The following is a 20,458-nucleotide window of genomic DNA, read 5'->3' as shown; positions in this document are numbered from 1 at the left end:
TTTTCCAGCTGATGAGAGGGCCAAGGATCTGAAGGAGTTGGACCTCAGGTCAGATGATCTCCCCTTACAGCGCAGTTTGGGGGTCCTGTGGCACCTGGAAACAGACAGTTTCACATTCAAAGTGTTTCAAGAGGAAAGACCATACACTAAGAGAGGTGTTTTGGCCACAGTCAACAGTTTGTATGACCCTTTAGGATTTGTGGCCCCTATAACAATGCAGGGAAAAGCTCTCCTTCGTGAACTCTCAGCTGAGCAGAATGAATGGGATGAACCACTTCCTTCAGAAAAGGAGGAATGGAGTAGGTGGAAAGAATCATTGAAAGATCTCCAACATCTCCAGATAGCAAGGTGCTATGTTCCGTTCCCACAGTCTTCTGCCTAAAGAAAGGAGCTGTGCATCTTTTCAGATGCCTCCATAATAGCAATTGGAGCTGTTGCCTACTTAAAGTGTATCGACAGTGAAGGTCAGCAGTACGTTGGATTTGTTATGGGCAAATCCAAACTAGCCCCACGACCCGCACATACCGTCCCACGACTAGAATTGTGCGCAGCTGTTCTAGCTGTGGAGCTTTATGAGCTAGTCAGAGACGAGATAGACATTAACATGAATGCTGTGAAATTCTACACAGACAGTAAAATTGTCCTTGGATACATTCACAACAGCACTAGAAGATTTTAGACATATGTTGCAAACAGAGTGACTCGTATCCGTAAGTCTTCTCATCCTGAGCAGTGGCATTACATCTCTACAGAGGACAATCCTGCAGATCATGCCACCAGACCTATCCATGCTTCTCACCTTCAACACACAAATTGGCTCTCGGGACCATCATTCTTAACACAATCCAACCCAGAGCCAGCACAGATCGACATCTTCACTCTAGTAGAACCTGACGTAGATGTGGAGATACGACGTGATGTAACGACTTTGATCACAACAACTTCAGAAACACAGTTAAAGTCACATCGCTTTGAAAGATTCTCTCATTGGATGACTCTGTGCCGCACCATAGCTTTGCTCATCCGTGTGGCAAGATCATTCAAGACATCTTCAGATCAGAGAACCTTTAAAGGATGGAAGTGTAACACTGAGGCAAGCACCGTAAGTGAGATCTTTCGTGCAAAAGTTGTAATTATTCTCACTGTGCAGTCTGAAATCTTCAGGGAAGAATTCAAGTGTCTGGAAACGAAGCAGACATTACCAAAGCAGAGTCCACTCAAAAGGCTCAACCCCATTATTGATGAAGATGGATTGCTTAGGGTCGGAGGTCGTCTCACACCTGCTAACATGACAAAAGAAGAAAAGCACCCACTTATTATTCCCCGTACTCATTACATTGCTATTCTCTTAGTGAGATACTATCGTGAGAAGGTGGCGCACCAGGGACGTCACATCACGGAGGGAGCAATCAGAGCTGCAGGACTATGGATCATCGGGAGCAAATGCCTGGTCTCATTTGTTATCTTCAAATGTGTCATCTGTCGTAAACTCAGAGGAACACTACAGATCCAAAAGATGGCAGACTTACCAGCTGACAGGCTCTCACCAATGCCACCCTTTACCAACGTTGGACTTGATTTCTTTGGTCCATGGATGGTTATGACGCGTCGCACAAGGGGAGGCAGTGCAGACAATAAAAGGTGGGCAGTACTTTTCACATGCATGACAACAAGAGCTGTCCACATTGAGCTTGTGGAATCCATGTCCACATCCAGCTTCATAAATGCATTGAGAAGATTTTTCTCAGTACGTGGACCTGCCAAGCTTCTGCGCTCTGACAGAGGCACTAATTTTATTGGTGCCTGTAAAGAATTGAAAATCGACCACAGTGATGCAACATTAAACAGCTACCTTCAGGAGAAAAACTGTACATGGCAGTTTAATCCCCCACATTCCTCACACATGGGGGGATTGTGGGAAAGACTCATCGGAATAGCCAGGCGGATCCTGGATGCCATGCTTCTTCAGTCTGTACATACTCGGCTCACACATGAAGTACTGAGTACCTTGATGGCTGAGGTGATGGCAATAATAAATGCCAGACCATTACTGCCAGTGTCTACCGACCCAGACATGCCAACTGTTTTCACGCCAGCAATGATCTTAACTCAGAAGACCAGTGCTCTAGAGGCCCCATCTGGCAACTTTGACCCAGCAGAGCTTCATACATAACAGTGGAAACAAGTGTTTTATTTTACACTGTTAGCTAACTGTTGAGCTATGAAGAAGCAACTCATTGCAAGGACAGTATAAAGCTAAATCATGGTGTTCAGAATTAATTGCAAATTACAAATGAAAATCTTTGACAGACACAGATAGTAAAAAAAAGCTTTCATTTATATATTCAAGATATCTGAAATACCTAGCTTTTAAACGTACCATATGGAATTTTTCGCCACTAGGGGTCGCTAACCTATTTACAATAACAAAGGCGTAGTTTGATGACGCAACATTTGCTAAGAATTATGGATCTTGTCGTCAACGTCAAGCCGACCGATCTAATCTATGGATCTAATAATGTTTATGGATGACTGAATACATCGATGCTTTTATCATGACTGTGATATGAAGCAGTTCGGGATTGCTAAGAGACAGCTATCAGCTATCATATAAGGAATATGGACATTTCATTCTACCGAACTAACGTTACACGCGAGTGCAGAATTACTACTCACAGTCACAGGTCAGTTTATTAGACAAATTAAACTTGTGAGGTAACGCAGCGTTGTTTCACTTACATTTACATTTACATTTACATTTAGTCATTTAGCAGACGCCCTTATCCAAAGCGACTTACAAATTAGGACTAAGTTCAGCGAGTCATCATAAAGAGGCAAAAGCAACAACAACGCAGGAAGTGCTCAAAATACGAAGTTCAGGTATTATTCAGAGTAGCATAAGCCTGATAAGTGATGTTTCAAAGGGAAAGGATTTTTTTTTTTTTTTTTTTTTTTTTTATAAGGTTAAGTGCTCACGGAAGAGATTGGTTTTCAGCTGTTTTTTGAATGTTGTCAGGGATTCTGCATTCCGGATGAGGGTGGGGAGAGCGTTCCACCAGCATGGAACTGTAAATGAGAATGTTCTGGAAAGTGATTTTGTGGCTTTCTGTGATGGAACCACGAGACGTCGCTCGTTGACCGATCGTAGGTGTCTGGTAGGGATGTAGACTCGTAGGAGTGAGTGAAAGTAGGAGGGAGCTGAGCCTGTGATAGTTCTGTAAGCAAGCGTCAGTGCCTTGAACTTGATGCGAGCAGCTAGAGGTAGCCAGTGCAGAGAGATGAACAGAGGAGTGACGTGGGCCCTCTTGGGCTCGTTGAAGACAAGACGAGCTGCAGCATTCTGGATCATCTGTAGGGGTTTGGTCGCACATGCTGGGAGTCCAGCCAGAAGGGCATTGCAGTAGTCAAGCCTAGAGATGACCAGGGCCTGGACGATAAGTTGTGTTGCATGCTCAGTTAGGAAAGGCCTGATCTTCCTGATGTTGTGCAGTGCAAACCTGCATGATCGAGCTGTCTTTGAAATGTGATCTGTGAAGGTCAGCTGGTCATCAAACGTTACTCCAAGATTTCTGACCGATCTTGATGGGGTGATTAATGATGACTCTAGCTGGATGGTGAAGTCGTGCTGTAGAGACGGATTGGCAGGGAGGACGAGAAGCTCGGTCTTTGCCAGGTTGAGCTGCAGGTGGTGTTCCTTCATCCATGTGGAGATGTCCGCCAGACAGCTTGAGACCCGTGCAGCTACTGTGGGATCATCTGGTTGAAAGGAGAGGAAGAGCTGTGTGTCATCAGCATAGCAGTGGTAGGAAAAACCGTGTGCCTGTATGATGTGTCCCAGTGATGTGGTGTAGATGGAGAAGAGGAGGGGACCAAGAACTGAACCCTGGGGAACCCCTGTGGTCAGCTGATGTGCTCTGGATACCTCGCCTCTCCATGCGACCTTGAAGGACCTACCTGTGAGATAGGACTCAAACCAGTGGAGTGAAGTTCCTGTGATGCCCAGTGATGAGAGGGTGGACAGAAGGATCTGATGATTCACCGTGTCGAAGGCAGCAGACAGATCCAGGAGAATGAGGACTGAAGATTTGGAAGCAGCTTTTGCGATCCGTAGGGCTTCTGTGACTGACAGTAATGCAGTCTCAGTTGAATGTCCTTTCTTGAAGCCAGATTGGTTGACATCCAGCTGGTTGTTTAGAGACAATTTCCTTGGCTCTGTCACTTGGTCTAACATTTCACTATCACACTAAACTGCATTTGAATGTGTTGAAATGTATGTGTTAGTTTGTCTGTATGAGACTAGCAGTAAGCTAGATCAACATTAGAATAACATACAGATCATATTCTAACATTTCATCATGTTGAGCTATATAACATTGATTAGTTTTATGTAAATGTTCTCACCTGTTTAATAAAGTACATGTAGAAGCGGTCGAAGTCTCGGACGTGCAGCTCTCGTTTATATAACTTACTGTCTATGGGAGCTCTAGGCATCTCGAAAACACAGCGCTGATATTGATTCTCGTTTTAGTTCTCCTTTTGTATCCAAAGTCTGCTTGCCATGGTCCATAATGTTTGAACGAAACAACAACAGCGTGCAAATAGACATTGCGAACTACCGTCAGTCGCTTTGGTTACTATCAGAGGGCTCTGGTTCATAGCTCTGGTTGCCATGGCAGTACGAGCGGAAACCAGGGACAACGCGGATATGACGCCATTGACGGCGACAAAACGGAAATAAAGAAACGGGACGTTTCTCGAATTAAATTACAAATTTCTCCTGGTTTGAAAGTTGTTGGAAACAGTCGGGATAATGTAAGTACACAAAAAAAATATATATATAACATAGATATAGTGATTTTTGCTATTTTTAAAGCAAAAAAGTTACATATTGTGGCTTTAACCAAACCTTTTATGTAGGATTTTTAAAGGCAGCTTCACAGAGCCAAAAAAATAAATAAAAAACATTTATTTGATGTATGTTTTTGTTATGTTTTATTTCTCACTCCCCTGTGAGTGAATAATGAGCTTTCCCACACTTTTGCTCAGTGTGGCACGAGACTTCAACATAGACAGCAGGAAAAATGAGCTCCCAAAGATTTACAGTAAAAGAAGTAATTTCACAGGTTTTGGAGTATGATACTGATACAGATGAAGATGTTTCAGAGTTAGAGAATGCTTCAGAGATTGATGAAAATGTTGATGAAGATACAGAAAATGAATGGTCTATGGATTACTCTGAGGAAGAGGCTGCCACATCCTCCATCTCATCAGAGAGAAATGATAAATCACAGCAACCATCAAGCTCTGAGCGATGGATGTCAAAAGATGGTAAACTAGAATGGACATCTACACCCCCACAACAGCGGGGAAGACTGCCAGCATCCATGGTTATCAAGAACATTCCAGGTCCGACACGATTTGCCATCTCAAGAATCCACGACATACACTCAGCTTTTGAGCTGTATTTACAACCAATAGAGAAGACTATCCTGGATATGACCAATCTGGAGGGAAGCCGTGTGTTTGGTGAGAAATGGAAACCACTTGATCTTATTGATTTGAATGCTTACATTGGATTGCTAATTTTAGCTGGAGTGTACAGATCAAAGGGAGAGCCGACTGCCAGTTTATGGAGTACAGAGGGTGGAAGGCCAATATTTCACTCAGGAAAGATTCCACATCATTTCTCGGGTCATTCGTTTTGATGACAGTGAAACCAGACCCAGTCGACGTGAGAGGGGCAAATTAGCGGCAATCAGAGATGTGTGGGATAAATGGGAAGAAGTTCTGCCTCGTCTTTACAACCCTGGGCCACACATTACAGTGGATGAACGCCTTGTACCATTCAGAGGACGCTGTCCTTTTCACCAGTACATTCCAAAAAAGAGAGCCAGATATGCCATCAAAGTATGGCCAGCCTGTGATTCCAAGTCCAGCTATGCCTGGAAAATGCAGATTTACACAGGCAAGCCATCAGGTGGAGCACCTGAGAGAAACCAGGGGATGCGTGTGGTTCTACAAATGAGTGAAGGGCTGCAAGGTCACTGCATAACCTGTGACAACTTCTTTACATCATACAACCTTGGTGTCGAGCTACTCAAGCGAAAGCTGACTTTGATTGGAACAGTAAAAAAAAAAAAAAAAAAAAACCTGAGCTACCCAGAGAGATTCTGAACATGGAGGGCAGAAACGTGCATTCGTTTCTCTGAAAATGCAACAGTAGTTTTCTACTGCCCCAAAAGAAACAAGAATGTCCTTGTGATGAGTACAATACAGAGATGCATCACTGAGTGCAAGAGAGGACCTGAAGCCAGAAATGATACTGGACTATAATTCCACAAAAGGAGGGGTTAACAATTTGGACAAAGTCACATCAGCCTACAGCTGCCAGCGCAGGACTGTCCGTTGGCCTCTGGTGGTCTTCTGCAACATCTTGGATGTGTCAGCGTATAATGCCTTCGTCAAAAAACGCAAGCCAGATTAAATCATCTGATGACGTATTGATTTATCTCTGTGTCGGTAGCTTTGTCAGATGATTCTTCCTCACTGCTCCTGTAAGACGTACAAAAAGCAAAGAAACAAAGAGTAAATATTAGATTCAATATTCAAAGATTCTTTATTACATGACATTACAGTAAAATGCTTGCACAAATAAATAATAATAAATGTGACTAAAGTGGTGTGGAGTGAGCAGTGAGTGAATGTAAAATGTCAAGTCAAAGTTTGATATCTGTGAGGTGAATCGATGTGTTGCCATTTTTATTTTTACCTTTATCTCTGTTGACATTTATCTTTGGCAGATTACGTTGAATTGAAATGTATTGAACAGATACTCTAAATACTTATTAACCCTTTAATGAGAACTGATCTAATGGTGATCTAATCATTTTATTGCAATTAATGCAGCTGTGATAAAATCAAACAATGTTTAGATTCATATGGACATATAATGGTGTAGTTATTTAGTGTCATTCATGTTTTTGTATTACTGATGTTTTTTCCATGTCACATTGTGAGCAATAACAGTATTGTCTTTCAATAGAGCAGTTTTACAGGCTTTTATCATCTATCCTGACTCAAATAATGTGTTTCTAACAGCAAACACTCAGAATAAAGTGAGATGATCTGCTGATGATCCTGAATGGCTGGTTGAATGAGTGTTGATAGTCTGAGGCTCATCAATATTAACAGATCTGTTGAAAACACTCTTTATTTCATGACAATAGTTCCTGTTTTCACCTCATTTATTCTGCTGATGTCTTCAGATCTCCTGTAAATGGCCACTTAAAGCTCATTTCTACAGAGCACCTAAAGGGAGATGGTGGAAAAATATTTGGGATGGGAGGGAAATGAGCATATTTTATACTATGACTATACTATGACTTTGTAACACACCAAATTCAGAGTACACATCACTGCTCTAATGCTGGTTATACAACACCTACGGCTGCCTATTTCAGGCCGGGATGGAAATGCTCAAATATGGTGAAGCCCTTAGTCTCATGTTCTCTGCTTAAAACCCTTTATCAAAACCCCAATACTTCAAAAGGGATTTTTAAAGAATTGGCAGACTCCACAACAATATTTGAATGAAGATGGAGAATAATTTTAGGGTTATGAGTTGAATGAGCATCAGTTACTTTATGATAGACAGACAGATATAAATGCTTAGATGTGTCATTTAGTATAAAAACAAACTCACTAACTGAACTGATATATTTTTGATTTTGGCAGATCAGCTCCTCCCACAGTGGAATTCATCATCAGTGAAGCTCCTCCCACAACAATCACATCATCAGCGAAGCTCCTCCCACTGTAATTCCCCAATAAATGCTGGAATATTCCCATCAGCTACAAGTGAAGACGAGCACAATGCATCAGGAAGAGCTGAAATCTGCAAAGACTGAGTTTATTAAAGAGGACAGTGAGAACATGAGTGATCCAGAACCCTGCAGAATGAAACACACTGAAGATCCTGAAGAACAAAGAGGTTGGTGTTTATTCTTCATTCATTCATGATGCTGAAGAACATTCATGTTAGAAACATTCAAGCACTTCTTCACATTAAGATATGCAGTAAAAAAAAATGAGTACAGATTTTCAATACATGTAAAGGGAGGAGAAACTTTCATATTGATTGTCAACATCAGATCAAACTAAAAATCTGGTCAAATTATCTCCTTTCTTTTACACTTACAGTATATATGTGGTTTGACTTTTTTATACAAATATTTGTTTTAGCAGTAAACAGCAAACTATCAAGTAAATTAACTTTCCAGAATGGCTGCCATGATTGTAATCATAACTTAAGTTTTTTTTTAAAAACTAAGGTATAGTTAGAAATTATATAAGTTCTATAACATAAGTTCTATATATAAGTTTAAACCCCCCAGAATATGTTTTTTCCCCCCCAAAGGTTTAAGTCAGGTACTTTATGTTTCTTTGTTGACTACTTAAATAGCCCATTAAATAAACCACAACCAACCGTGATTTCAATATTGGCCTAAATAATCGTGATTATGATTTTTGCCATAATCGAGCAGCCCTAACTAATAATCAGACTAATGAGTTTGTGACCTTGAGATCCGTGTTAATGGCCGGTGGGAAACTCGTGACATTAACCTCTGAACGAACGAGTAAAATATAAAGAGTTAAACAGAATAATCAAATGTTTACTTAAATGATTGGCTAACCTAAATTTAAGCGTATGGGGCGCCGTTTGTAAAGTGTCTCATGCTGAAAATAACAGCAACATTTTGTCACATTTAGCTTCAAACAATGTTGTATTTAACTGGTATGAATTTTTGACGGTCACTTTTTACAACAATATTTGTCAACTTAGAGATATTTTAAATAGTTAAATCTAAATATTAAATGTTACACCTAAATGTTAAATGTTAAATCTAAATGCTAAATCTAAATCTAAATGTTAAATCTAAATCTAAATCTAAATGTTAAATCTAAATGTTAAATCTAAATCTAAATGTTAAATCTAAATGTTAAATCTAAATGTTAAATCGAAATCTAAATGTTGAATCTAAATCTAAATGTTAAATCTAAATCTAAATATTGAATCTAAATGTTTAGGGTGAAACTAAATATTTAACTAATATGCAAAATCAAAATGCTGGTAACCGGAAGTGCCAAAATAAAAGCTCGAGGAGGTCAGTGTGTTTAGAGCATGGTTTATAGTGTCAAATAACGAATAAAAAAACATCTCATCCGAGGAAATGGACTCTTGGACATGGATTATCGTGATAATAACTACCTAAAATAATAAACACATTTGGAGAAACTGTATTTGAAGAGTAGGCTAGCGTCACTTTTATGAAAAGTGCGGGACTTATGACCTGCAGCCATAATAGCCAGCCACAAGGGGGCTCACTTTGACTGAATGTCATGTCATCACTCTCATCACGAAACTCTACAGTTTCTCCAAACGTGTTTATTATTTTAGGTAGTTATTAACGTTATATTATAGTTATTATTATGAGATGGTTTTTATTTGTTATTTGACACTATAAACCATGCTATAAACACACACTCAAGCTTTTATTTTGGCACTTCCGGTTACTGGCATTTTGAATTTGCATATTAGTTAAATATTTAGTTTCACCCGAAACATTTAGATTCAACATTTAGATTTAGATTTAGATTTAACATTTAGATTTAGATTTAACATTTAGATTTAACATTTAGATTTAGATTTAGATTTAACATTTAGATTTAGATTTAATATTTAGATTTAACATTTAGATTTAACGTTTAGATTTAACATTTAGATTTAGATTTAACATTTATATTTAACATTTAGATTTAACATTTAGATTTATATTTATATTTAACATTTAGATTTAGATTTAACATTTAGATTTAGCATTTAGGTGTAACATTTAATATTTAGATTTAACTATTTAAAATATCTCTAAGTTGACAAATATTGTTGTAAATGTGGTAAAAAGTGACCATCAAAAATTCATACCAGTTTTTTAAACATTGTTTGAAGCTAAATGTGACAAAATGTTGCTGTTATTTTCAGCGTGAGCCGCTTTACAAACGGCGCCCCATAGAAAAATAGTCATAAATACCTAATTGGAATTAAAGGAGGAAGTCCGAGAAGTCAAAGCATGCAGGAAACCTTCTACCACACCATTGGATTCAGATATGTGACCCTGGATCACAAAACCAGTCTTATGTTGCACGGGTATATTTGTGGCAATAGCCAACAAAACATTGTATGGGGCAAAATTATAGATTTTTCTTTTATGCCAAAAATCATTAGGATATCAAGTAAAGATCATGTTCCATTAAGATATTTTGTAAATTTCCCACCTTAAATATATAAAACATTTATTTTTGTGAATGGATGCAGCACTATCGCCAACAGAAATGGACAACTTTAAAGGAGATTTTCTCAATATTTCGATTTTTCTGTACCTTCAGATTCCAGATTTTCAATAGTTGTATCTCAGCCAAATATTGTCCTATCCTAACAAACCATACATCAATGGAAAGATTATGTATTCAGCTTTCAGATGATGTATAAATCTCAATTAAAAAAAAAAAAATTACACATAAGACTGGTTTTGTGGTCCAGGGTCACATATTGGGCCAATTGGTGGACCTTGCATTTAAGATGTGTCTACATTCTTCTATCACATCAGGGCTCATTTTTATGTCGTATTTTGTGTTATATTTCTCTCTTCGAATTATTTTGATGTACTAACAATGAAATTACACCTTTTTTTCTTTTATTTCAGACCCGATGGAGGAGGAACATCATGTCCAACCTGGAGAAAAACCTTTGAGTCGCTCAAAGACTAAAGAGACATTTTTAAAGAAAAGAAAAGCCAAGAAATCTTTCACCTGCACTCAGTGTGGAAAGAGTTTCAAAAGCAAACAATATATTGAGAATCACATGAGAGTTCACACTGGAGAGAAGCCATTCTCATGTGATCAATGTGAAAAGAGATTCTCACAAAAAATACATCTGACCGAACACAAGAGGGTCCACACTGGACAGAAGCCATTCACATGTGATCAGTGTGGAACGAGTTTCACGCAGTCAGCACATCTTAAAGTACACATGAAAATCCACACCGGAGAGAAGCTGTTCATGTGTGATCAGTGTGAAAAGAGATTCTCAACCAAAAGTAGTCTTAAGTGTCACATGAGGATCCACACCGGAGAGAAGCCGTTCACATGTGATCAATGTGGAAAAACATTTTCTAGGGCATCACACCTGAAGACACACCTGACGGTTCATACGAAGGAGAAGCCACATTCATGTTCTGTGTGTGGAAAGAGTTTTTCAGAGCGCCACATGTTACATAAACATGAGAAAATACACACTGGTGTGAGAGAGTACATGTGCTTTAAGTGTGAGAAGACTTTTATTTCAGTGGGCATTTTAAAACGGCATGAGAGAATTCACACTGGAGAAAAACCTTACAAGTGTTCACACTGCGACAAGAGATTCAATCTGTCATCATCTCTGAAAAGACACGAGAGAATTCACACTGGAGAAAAACCTTACAAGTGTTCACACTGCGACAAGAGATTCAGTTATTTAACAACTCTGAAATCACATGAGAGGATCCACACTGGAGAAAAACCTTACAAGTGTTCACACTGTGACAAGAGTTTCGGTCATTCATCAGGTCTGAAAAGACATGAGAGGTAAGGATGGCTGAAGCGAAACAGTCGTTCCGAAGCTTTGCGAGATCCCGAAGCGCAGATGTGTCGAAACACTGATCCGAAGCGTGATTCGAAACACCCATGTCACGTGACTATGACCAAACGAAGCCTCGAAGTGTTTCACTAAGTGTTTCATCAGGTGTGGTCCGCCGAATCAGCGTTTGATTGACACGGTCGGGAACAGACCACACAATCGCGCATCTGTATAAAAGTGAAATAAACGCATTTTGACCTCGTGGGTTTTTGTGAGAGGAGTTTGATTTTGAGATAGCGGATTTTTGGTGATATAGTGACATAGTGCGATTTGATTAGTAATAGGCAATTTAGACTTACATTTAAATTTACACAACACATTGACTGATAGGCTAGAGACAGACAGAGTATAGGCCTACATATAGTGACACATTAATAGATACATAGATATATATAGACAGCTAGATTAATAGATAGATACATATATAGAAGATTACAGATACATATATAAATACATATATTATAGATCGATACATATATAGATACATAGATTATAGATACATATCTAGATACATATATCGATTCATATATAGATAGATTTGGATAGATAGATAAAATGGAGGCTCCCCAGAAGAGATGCCGTACATCAGTGGTGTGGGAGCATTTCCATTTAGAAACCCCAAATAAAGTGAGATGTGTGTATTGTGATCGGCAGCTAGCCTACTGCAACAATACATCATCCATGATGCGCCATTTGACAAGCAACAAGTGTCCCTTGTGAGAGGATTTTTTCAAAGGCTGGAGAAATTATCTGTAAAAAAAGAAGTAGGCTAAGTCCTTCCACAGCAGAGAAATTAATATTTTTGAATAAAAATCTCTAAAAAAGTGAGACATTGTGGCTTGATTTCTTTTATTAATATTCATTTTTCATGACCAAAATAACATTATGCACAGTGAGGAGCCTATAGGTTACAAGCTTCACATATTAGAACATTATAATAATAAAAAAACAACACATTTTTTTAATGGCTCGTCAAGGTTGTTTCAGATCAACACCTGCAAGTGACCACTAGGTGTCACCGTTGAGACAGGTGTCGGATTGATTCGAAGCCTCGAAACAATATGGCACATTTGGTTCAACTGTTTCATTGGTTCACGAGGCCTCGATTTTGCCATCACTAATGAGAGGATCCACAGCAGAGAGAAACCGCACACGTGTAAGACTTGATTTTCCTGCTAAGCTGAGATAAAACTCACCCTGCAATTGTCACAGTGTCTGGTTTGTGTTTCCCTGGGTCACCACTAGAGGTCCTCTTTCTCCACGGTGTCATTCACTCTTACTACATTTCCCATCATCCTGTTCTGTCACTCATTGTATCATTGCACACAGCTGTTTCCCGTCACCTCATTAGTATCTGTGTATATATACCCTGGTTGTTTCAGTGTTTGTCATGGAGTCCTTGTTTTATGTCAGCACTTCTGAAGTTTGTATCTGCCCTGTTCATGTGTATTTCTTGTTTTGGATTGCCTTACCGGATATTTGACCCTTGCCTGGACTAGTTGTGAGTATGGATTACCCAATAAATATCACTGCTTTTGGATCTACCTTTTCCTGTGTGTGTTCGTGACAGAAGGACTCCGTCACAATGTCAAGATCCAGCAGTACGGGTTTCCGTATCCTTCCCCCTACTGGGAGGAAAGGAACCCAGCATTTGAACATTTTTCAGTGTTTCGCGCTGTGGGCCCGTCAGACTGAGGAGGCCATGACGGTTAATTCCCCCGAGTCCCCTTCCATCAGACACAGAGGTCATCAGACATTTGAGGGAACTCGTCTGGCCAGGTTTTCTGGGACCCGTGGAGGTCGTGGGAGGGGAGGTGCTAGATGTGAGCCCCGGCACCACTCTCCGCTTCAGTTCCTCTTTGACCCTGGGTTGGTGATGTCCAGCCCAGGGCCCCATTCGCCACTGGTTCCGTCCAGCACAGACCCAGTTCCGGTGGCCCCGAAACGGAGGAGGAGAAGGAAGACTTCCTCCATGCCTGTTCCGGTGGTCCCGAGTCCGGTGGTCCCGAGTCCGGTGGTCCCGAGTCCGGTGGTCCCAGTTCCGGTGGTCCCAGTTCCGGTGGTCCCAGTTCCGGTGGTCTCAGAACTCCCCATCATCAGTCCTGCCATGGCCAGGAAGGCTGTGTTCCTTTTCTATGCAGTGGCGGTACTGCATGCGTGGAGGAGACACAGTGTCGCTGCCGAGCCTGTTCACGTCACGCCTGCCGAGCCTGTTCACGTCACGCCTGCCGAGCCTGTGTCTTCGGACAAGATGGCCCAGCCCGAGACTGTTCACGTCACGTCTGCCGATCCAGAGACTGTTCACGTCACGTCTGCCGATCCAGAGACTGTTCACATCACGTCTGCCGATCCAGAGACTGTTCCTGTGTCGGAGGCTGTACCCGTCAGCTCTGCCACGGCCAAGAAGGCTGTCTTCACTTTTTATATGGTTGTTGTCCTGCGTGCCTGGGCTGCACACACCACCAAGATGGCAGCCTCCAGTCCAGTTGGAACCACGGACATTGTGCTGGAGCCGGTGTTTGTTCCTGAGCCAGTGTCTGTATCTTTTCCTGTGCCTGAGCCGGTGGTGTCTGTTCCTGAGCCGGTGGTGTCTGTTCCAGTTCCTGAGCCGGTGTCTTTTCCTCCACCCTGGCCGCCCGAGGGGTCGTCTCCGCCCTGGCTGCCCGAGGGAGAGTCTCCGCCGTGGCCTCCTGATGGGTCGTCTTCGCCGTGGCCGCTCGAGGGGAAGTCTCCACCCTGGCCGCCCGATGGACTACCTGCTCCACCCTGGCCACCTGAAGGGTCGTCTCCGCCCAGACCGCCCGATGGACTACCTGCTCCACCCTGGCCACCTGAAGGGTCGTCTCCGCCCAGACCGCCCGATGGACGATCTGCTCCACCCTGGCCACCTGAAGGGTCGGCTCCGCCAAGATCGCCCGATGGACTGTCTGCTTCTCGCTGGCCGCCCGATGGACTGTATGTTTGGCCCTGGCCGGTGGCTAAGCCATCACCCCCTGTTCCTGTTCCCCTCCATGGACCTGGCCCTCCATCCCTCCCCCTGATCCTCCACCATTCCACCTCCCTCCTGGACTCTTGTTTTATTGTGTATTGTGTCTTGGAGCGTCTGGTAGCCGCTCCGTAGAGGGGGGGTTATGTCACAGTGTCTGGTTTGTGTTTCCCTGGGTCACCACTAGAGGTCCTCTTTCTCCACGGTGTCATTCATCTTCCCATCATCCTGTTCTGTCACTCATTGTATCATTGCACACAGCTGTTTCCCGTCACCTCATTAGTATCTGTGTATATATATATATATATATACCCTGGTTGTTTCAGTGTTTGTCACGGAGTCCTTGTTTTATGTCAGCACTTCTGAAGTTTGTATCTGCCCTGTTCATGTGTATTTCTTGTGTTTTGGATTGCCTTACCGGATATTTGACCCTTGCCTGGACTAGTTGTGAGTACGGATTACCCAATAAATATCACTGCTTTTGGATCTACCTTTTTCTGTGTGTGATCGTGACAGCAATAAAGTAATAAAACACACCCTGGACAGAAGATCTCAAAGAAAGAGCACAGGACATTGTCTTGTCCAAACTTTTCTCCTTCCTTATCTCTGCATCCCCCTCTCCCTCCTCCCTTCCTTTCCCCCTGAGTCAAGTCACTAAAAGTTCACTGAGAATGTCTATGTCACTTATCCTCCTGGGACCCAGGAATAGACTTTTGTCCACTGTAGTGGACATTATATTTTAGTGAATTTCTCTGACATCATACATGTCACATGTAACATCCTGGGTGTGAAAGCTTTTTCCCTCCGGTCCTTCCTTCTCATTCGTTCCTTCTCCCCCTTCAGTCCCTTTACCCATTCTCCCCCTCACTCAGTTCACTGTGAGTGATCATAGCAGAATATAATGTTCTTTACATGTCTGGTATCATTTGAAATGTCTCAGTGCGACTGGTACAATGCTCTCATGTCCAGAGAAACAGAAAAAGAAAGAAGTGAGAGAGTTTAGAGATGCTGTTTCTAATGTGTGTGTGTGTGTGTGTCTTTTTCCAGGGTCTCCAAACATAATTAACTCCTCAACAAGGTGTGAACTCCCCCAGTCTGTGATCCCAGTCAATGCAAACTCCAGCTGTTATTCCATGCCTCCACTTGGAGAATAATTATCCTGATCTGAGTACTTAAGGAAAGGCTGTTTAAGACTCAGTGTGATTTTGTAACATTAAATCTCTTCCATACACTGTATCTTTCAGATGTCAAGTATTTAGGGCTGCACTATTTGGGGGGGAAATCTAATTGCAATTTTCTAGTTAAAACTGTGATTTTGGATTATTAAAATTTTTTTTAATGTATTTTTTAACAAATATTTTTTTATAAAGAACACCAGGTTTGTTGTGCTTGTTTGCACTTAATATATTAATATGACTAATAATAATTATGATGATGATATTATTATTATTAAAAACATTATACAAAATTATTATTCCAAATATTATTATTCTAATAACTTTCATTTATATGTAAATGTAAAAGTTACAAAATAATACATAGAAAATAATGATACTATAATATTTTTATTTTATAGAAAATCTTTTAGTTAACTAGAGGCTGGAAACTCAAAATCTCAATTAATTGAACATTTTACCTCGATTTCGATTCTTGAATGATTTCTCTGACACCATACATGTCACAGCCTGGGTGTCCTGTGAAGAGCACATTCAGGACTTTTCAGAGATACCTGTTTGGTGGTTTCACCATGAAAACAACTTCTCCTTGGTCTTTAAAAATGTCAGACATTAATTTAGTGATCAAATGTAAGAAATATGATAATATATTGTAATTATAATTTAAATCGGACTACTTTTCAAATTGTATTTCATAAACCAACATCTCAGGAAAATGTTATGGGGTTTCAAATAAAAAAAAATACTTTCTGTTACAGAACAGGGCATTGATTTCATACGTGTCCACTGTAGAGGACATCAGGACTTACATCATGTTTATCAAGCATTTTAGGAGACACAACAAGTGAATATGGAAATAAATTATACATCAATATTCCTATGAAATATTAGATATTATTATTAAAATGTTGCCAATTATTACTCCAATTATTACACTTCTTTTTTCATTAAATGTTGCTCCAAGAACACTTTAATGTGCAAATTAGATACAGTGTATAGATACATTGCATTGAATGGTAATATTAATTTATGGCCATTTTACCCACATATTGCATAAAGTAAAATGGTGTATCAATTCATTCCGTTATATCTTTCATAACATAGTTGAGAATCATATTTATAAAAATTTTGGTTAAAAAAAATCCTGAAACCCCAAAATGTATTGGTGATTGAAAAAAAAATCCCATTGTTTTTGCCTATACATATAATTTCATGTCATTTTATTTTTTAAACAACTGAGTACTGGTGTCCACTAGACTAGAGGACATAGCATAACGTATGAATAAAACATTATTTTTCAAAAAAGGTTGTTTTTACCATTTGTTTCTTATGCTCTAAACAATGTGATGACATGGAAAAAAAAACTAAATTCAAAAAACTTTTTTTTTCTGGGTCTCAGGAGGATATGATGTATCTTGTGAATCTATTGTTTTTCCTTTTCATGCTTGGTATCATTTTAAATGTCTCAGTGCGATTGGTAAAATGGTGGTGTTTGAGTCATTTTGACCCGGAGAAGATTTTCTTTTTCCCGAAAATACTAGTTAATGTTATCGCATTGGACTGAAACTTAGTGACTTTGTTCACAAATGGTATAACTACTTCTCAAATGTTTTTTGACAATTTTCTTTCTTTTTTAGAGGGGGTTTTGTCCCCTTGTTACACGTGTGGTCTTACTGGTCAAAATGACTGGCCTAAAATAGCTTATAAATCACTTGTTATGCAATATTATCACCCAATATTGGATTCAATCTTTTTGTCAACTTGTTCTCTTTCAATTATGACTGGTTTTATATTTCTATTTGCATCTGATTAATCATAGGCCTCATTTATTTGAGAGTAGGCATCTCATTTTTTGAGTAAAAAACATTATTTTTGAATAATTTTAGAAATATTAAATAAAATCTGAAGAAAATTGGCACTGTTGATCACACTAGTCTACTTACATTTTTCACCAGGAATTTTGTTTTGAAAAACTTTTATTTTGTACAAAATGGCACATTGGCTGCGTTCGAAACCGCATACTCAATGAGTAGGTACTTAATTTCAATAAGTACTTACTTAACGAGCGCTAAAAGAGTAGGTACTTTTTAGCCAGATCTCGTTGAGTATGAATGCGAACCGGACATCTGCCATGTTGACGTTATCATGTGACCTACGACGCGTTATCACAAGAGCCACAACTTGAAAAATTTTAACGACACGTTTAATTCATCTATCTGTAAATATCTTGATATTGATTAAACTTGCTCATTTTGTGGTCTTTTTGAAGAAACTGCTGCCCATTTATGTTGTGAATATATTTAGGGTTGATTTAAGTTCTTATATTTAACCCTACTAATGTGACCCACCGTTTTATCCTTAACGATATTATTTATTTTTATTACAAAATCCCCAAATTGTCATCTCTTGAATATGTTGTTAATTTCTTTATTTTAAATCCAAACATTTTCAGCCACAAGCAAAAGTGGCTTACTGCTTTATGTTTTCCTCTTTTTCTTGATGAATTTAACTCTCGTTTCATCCCTCAGGCCTAGGCCTATAAATAACCAAAAATGATTTTTTTTAAGTGTATTATAACTAATTATTTAAGAAAATATATATTACGATATTCAACCTTGTAGGTTCTTTTTTCCTGTGTATAAAATCTCATATTATGTATGCAAACCCATGATTGATATATGTGTGTGTGTATATATATATAGGCCTATATATATATATATATATATATATATATATATATATATATATATATATATACACCTCATAACATCAGTAACTCAACAGCCCTACCTAGAACGGTTTTCTCCAGCGTTTGTAATGTCTGCCCAAAGGGCAGCTGTGCGAAGATTTGCCTTTGGAGAAAACTGTTGATTTTATACTCGAAAAATGTAAGTATCACAGCGGTTCCCATTCTGCAGCTTTATTCTGATGAATCAGCTGACCGCCAGAGGTGAGCCGTTCCTTCGTGCCTGAGGTTGTTGCGTGATGTGTTGTGCTTCACAATATGAGGCAATAAGGGCAGGTGGAGTGATGGAGGGTCTCAGAAGGGCAGGTGGAGTGATGGAGGGTCTCGTAAGGGCAGGTGGAGTGATGGAGGGTCTCAGAAGGGCAGGTGGAGTGTCACGGTGTGACAAATGAGGGTGGAACTAAAGTTCGCCGCAATTGTGTCCCCTCCGGTACAATAACAAGGAAACACCACCCCCCGTGTAAATGTGTATCTGTTGCCTTGCCAACCGGGATGAGGAAATCGACATCAGGTGTGGGGAATTAATCTAGAGCCATGACGAAGCTATGTGGGCATTGAGAAGGATATAAAAAGCCAGCGAAGAGAGACTGTTGTGTGGTTCTCTCCCGTGAGAAGTCGTTCTATTTGAGTGTTGCAGAGAAGAATTGTGGGGGGCAAAGGGAAGTGCTGCTGGAGGGGACTCGAGGAGTGTGGAAGAGTTGTGAAAACACACCGTTTGCCTGGAAGGGAGAGAGATAAGTAATCGACCATCGTATCTCGTACCTGCATGTTTCAACGCTGAATTTGAGGTGGATTGGAGTGCTTTGATTGTGCTATCTAAATGTCACAGAGTGAATTATACTGATTCATGTTCGATCTCTTGCCCTCTTCCCCCGTGTTGGAACGGTGATGTGAATCCGTCTATGTCTGTGGAGGAAAACCCTGAAACATCTTTTTCCCAACATTGGAGCTCGTTGCTTGTGGCACGGAGACCCCTGGGTGAGTGCTGGCCTTATCTGCACTTATTGAAGTGGATTGCAGTGCTTAAATTGACGTTTCCCCCCTCACGTTGCATGTTTGGAGTGAAATTGCCGTGTGTGTGGAAGATTTATTCTCTTTTGCCGTGCACTCCCCACGTGCCATGCTGGTCTACTGTCAGTAACTGGAGCTTAATAATGTCGATCGGCCCCATCTGTTGAGGACTAGAAGGAACAGCATCTGTGAGTCAAACTAACCTCTCTGTTTTGAAGTAGTGATTCTGACTGTCTTAGAAGAAGCTCTGTCCAGCCTGTTGACTTAAGTTCGCTACTTGCCTGTCAACCCACCTGTATGGTGAGAAGGTTTGCCCCCCTTGCAACACACGTGAGACTGCACACTCTATCTGCAATCTTGATTCTGTTTGTCTTAGCAGGAGCTCCGCTCAGCCTGTTGACTTTGAGTCTGCTGCAGCCCTAAGCCCACCTGCACGGTGTGAAGTTATCTGTCCCCTGCAACACGTGAGAACTGTATACTGCTGTTGAAGTTGATTCTGTCTGTCTTGGAGAAGTTCTGCTCAGCCTGCGACTTTGAGCCTGTTACAACCCCAAGCCTCTCTGCATGGTGTGAAGTCATCTGTCCCCTGCAACACACGTGAGAATTGTATACTGCTGTTGAAGTTGATTCTGTCTGTTCTAGAGAAGCTCCACTCAGCCTGCGACTTGAATCTGCTATAGCCCCAGGTCCATCTGCATGGTGTGAAGTTATCTGTCCCCTGCGACACACGAGAAGCTCCGCTCGGCCTGCACCTTTGAGTCTGCTATAGTCCCCGGCCCATCTGCATGGTGTGGAGTCACCTGTCCCCG

At 40.5% G+C, this 20,458-nt stretch overlaps 1 protein-coding gene across 2 annotated transcripts in view; it reads left to right on the top strand.

The window, feature by feature from the left end:
• Positions 1-7,737: 7,737 nt before the first annotated feature.
• The window catches only part of LOC309500108 (uncharacterized protein), a 62,839-nt gene continuing 50,118 nt past the window's right edge, over positions 7,738-20,458 (top strand). For both annotated transcript variants that reach the window (XM_082171672.1, XM_082171669.1), the window contains exon 1: positions 7,738-7,990. In XM_082171672.1, the coding sequence (XP_082027798.1) occupies positions 7,831-7,990 (160 nt within the window). In that variant the 5' untranslated portion in view covers positions 7,738-7,830. The remainder of the gene's footprint in view (positions 7,991-20,458) is intronic.

The sequence above is a fragment of the Leuciscus leuciscus genome (assembly GCF_965113295.1).
Source record: "Leuciscus leuciscus genome assembly, chromosome: 1".
NCBI classification, from domain to species: Eukaryota; Metazoa; Chordata; class Actinopteri; order Cypriniformes; family Leuciscidae; genus Leuciscus; species Leuciscus leuciscus.
This window is presented reverse-complemented; position numbering and strand designations above follow the sequence as displayed.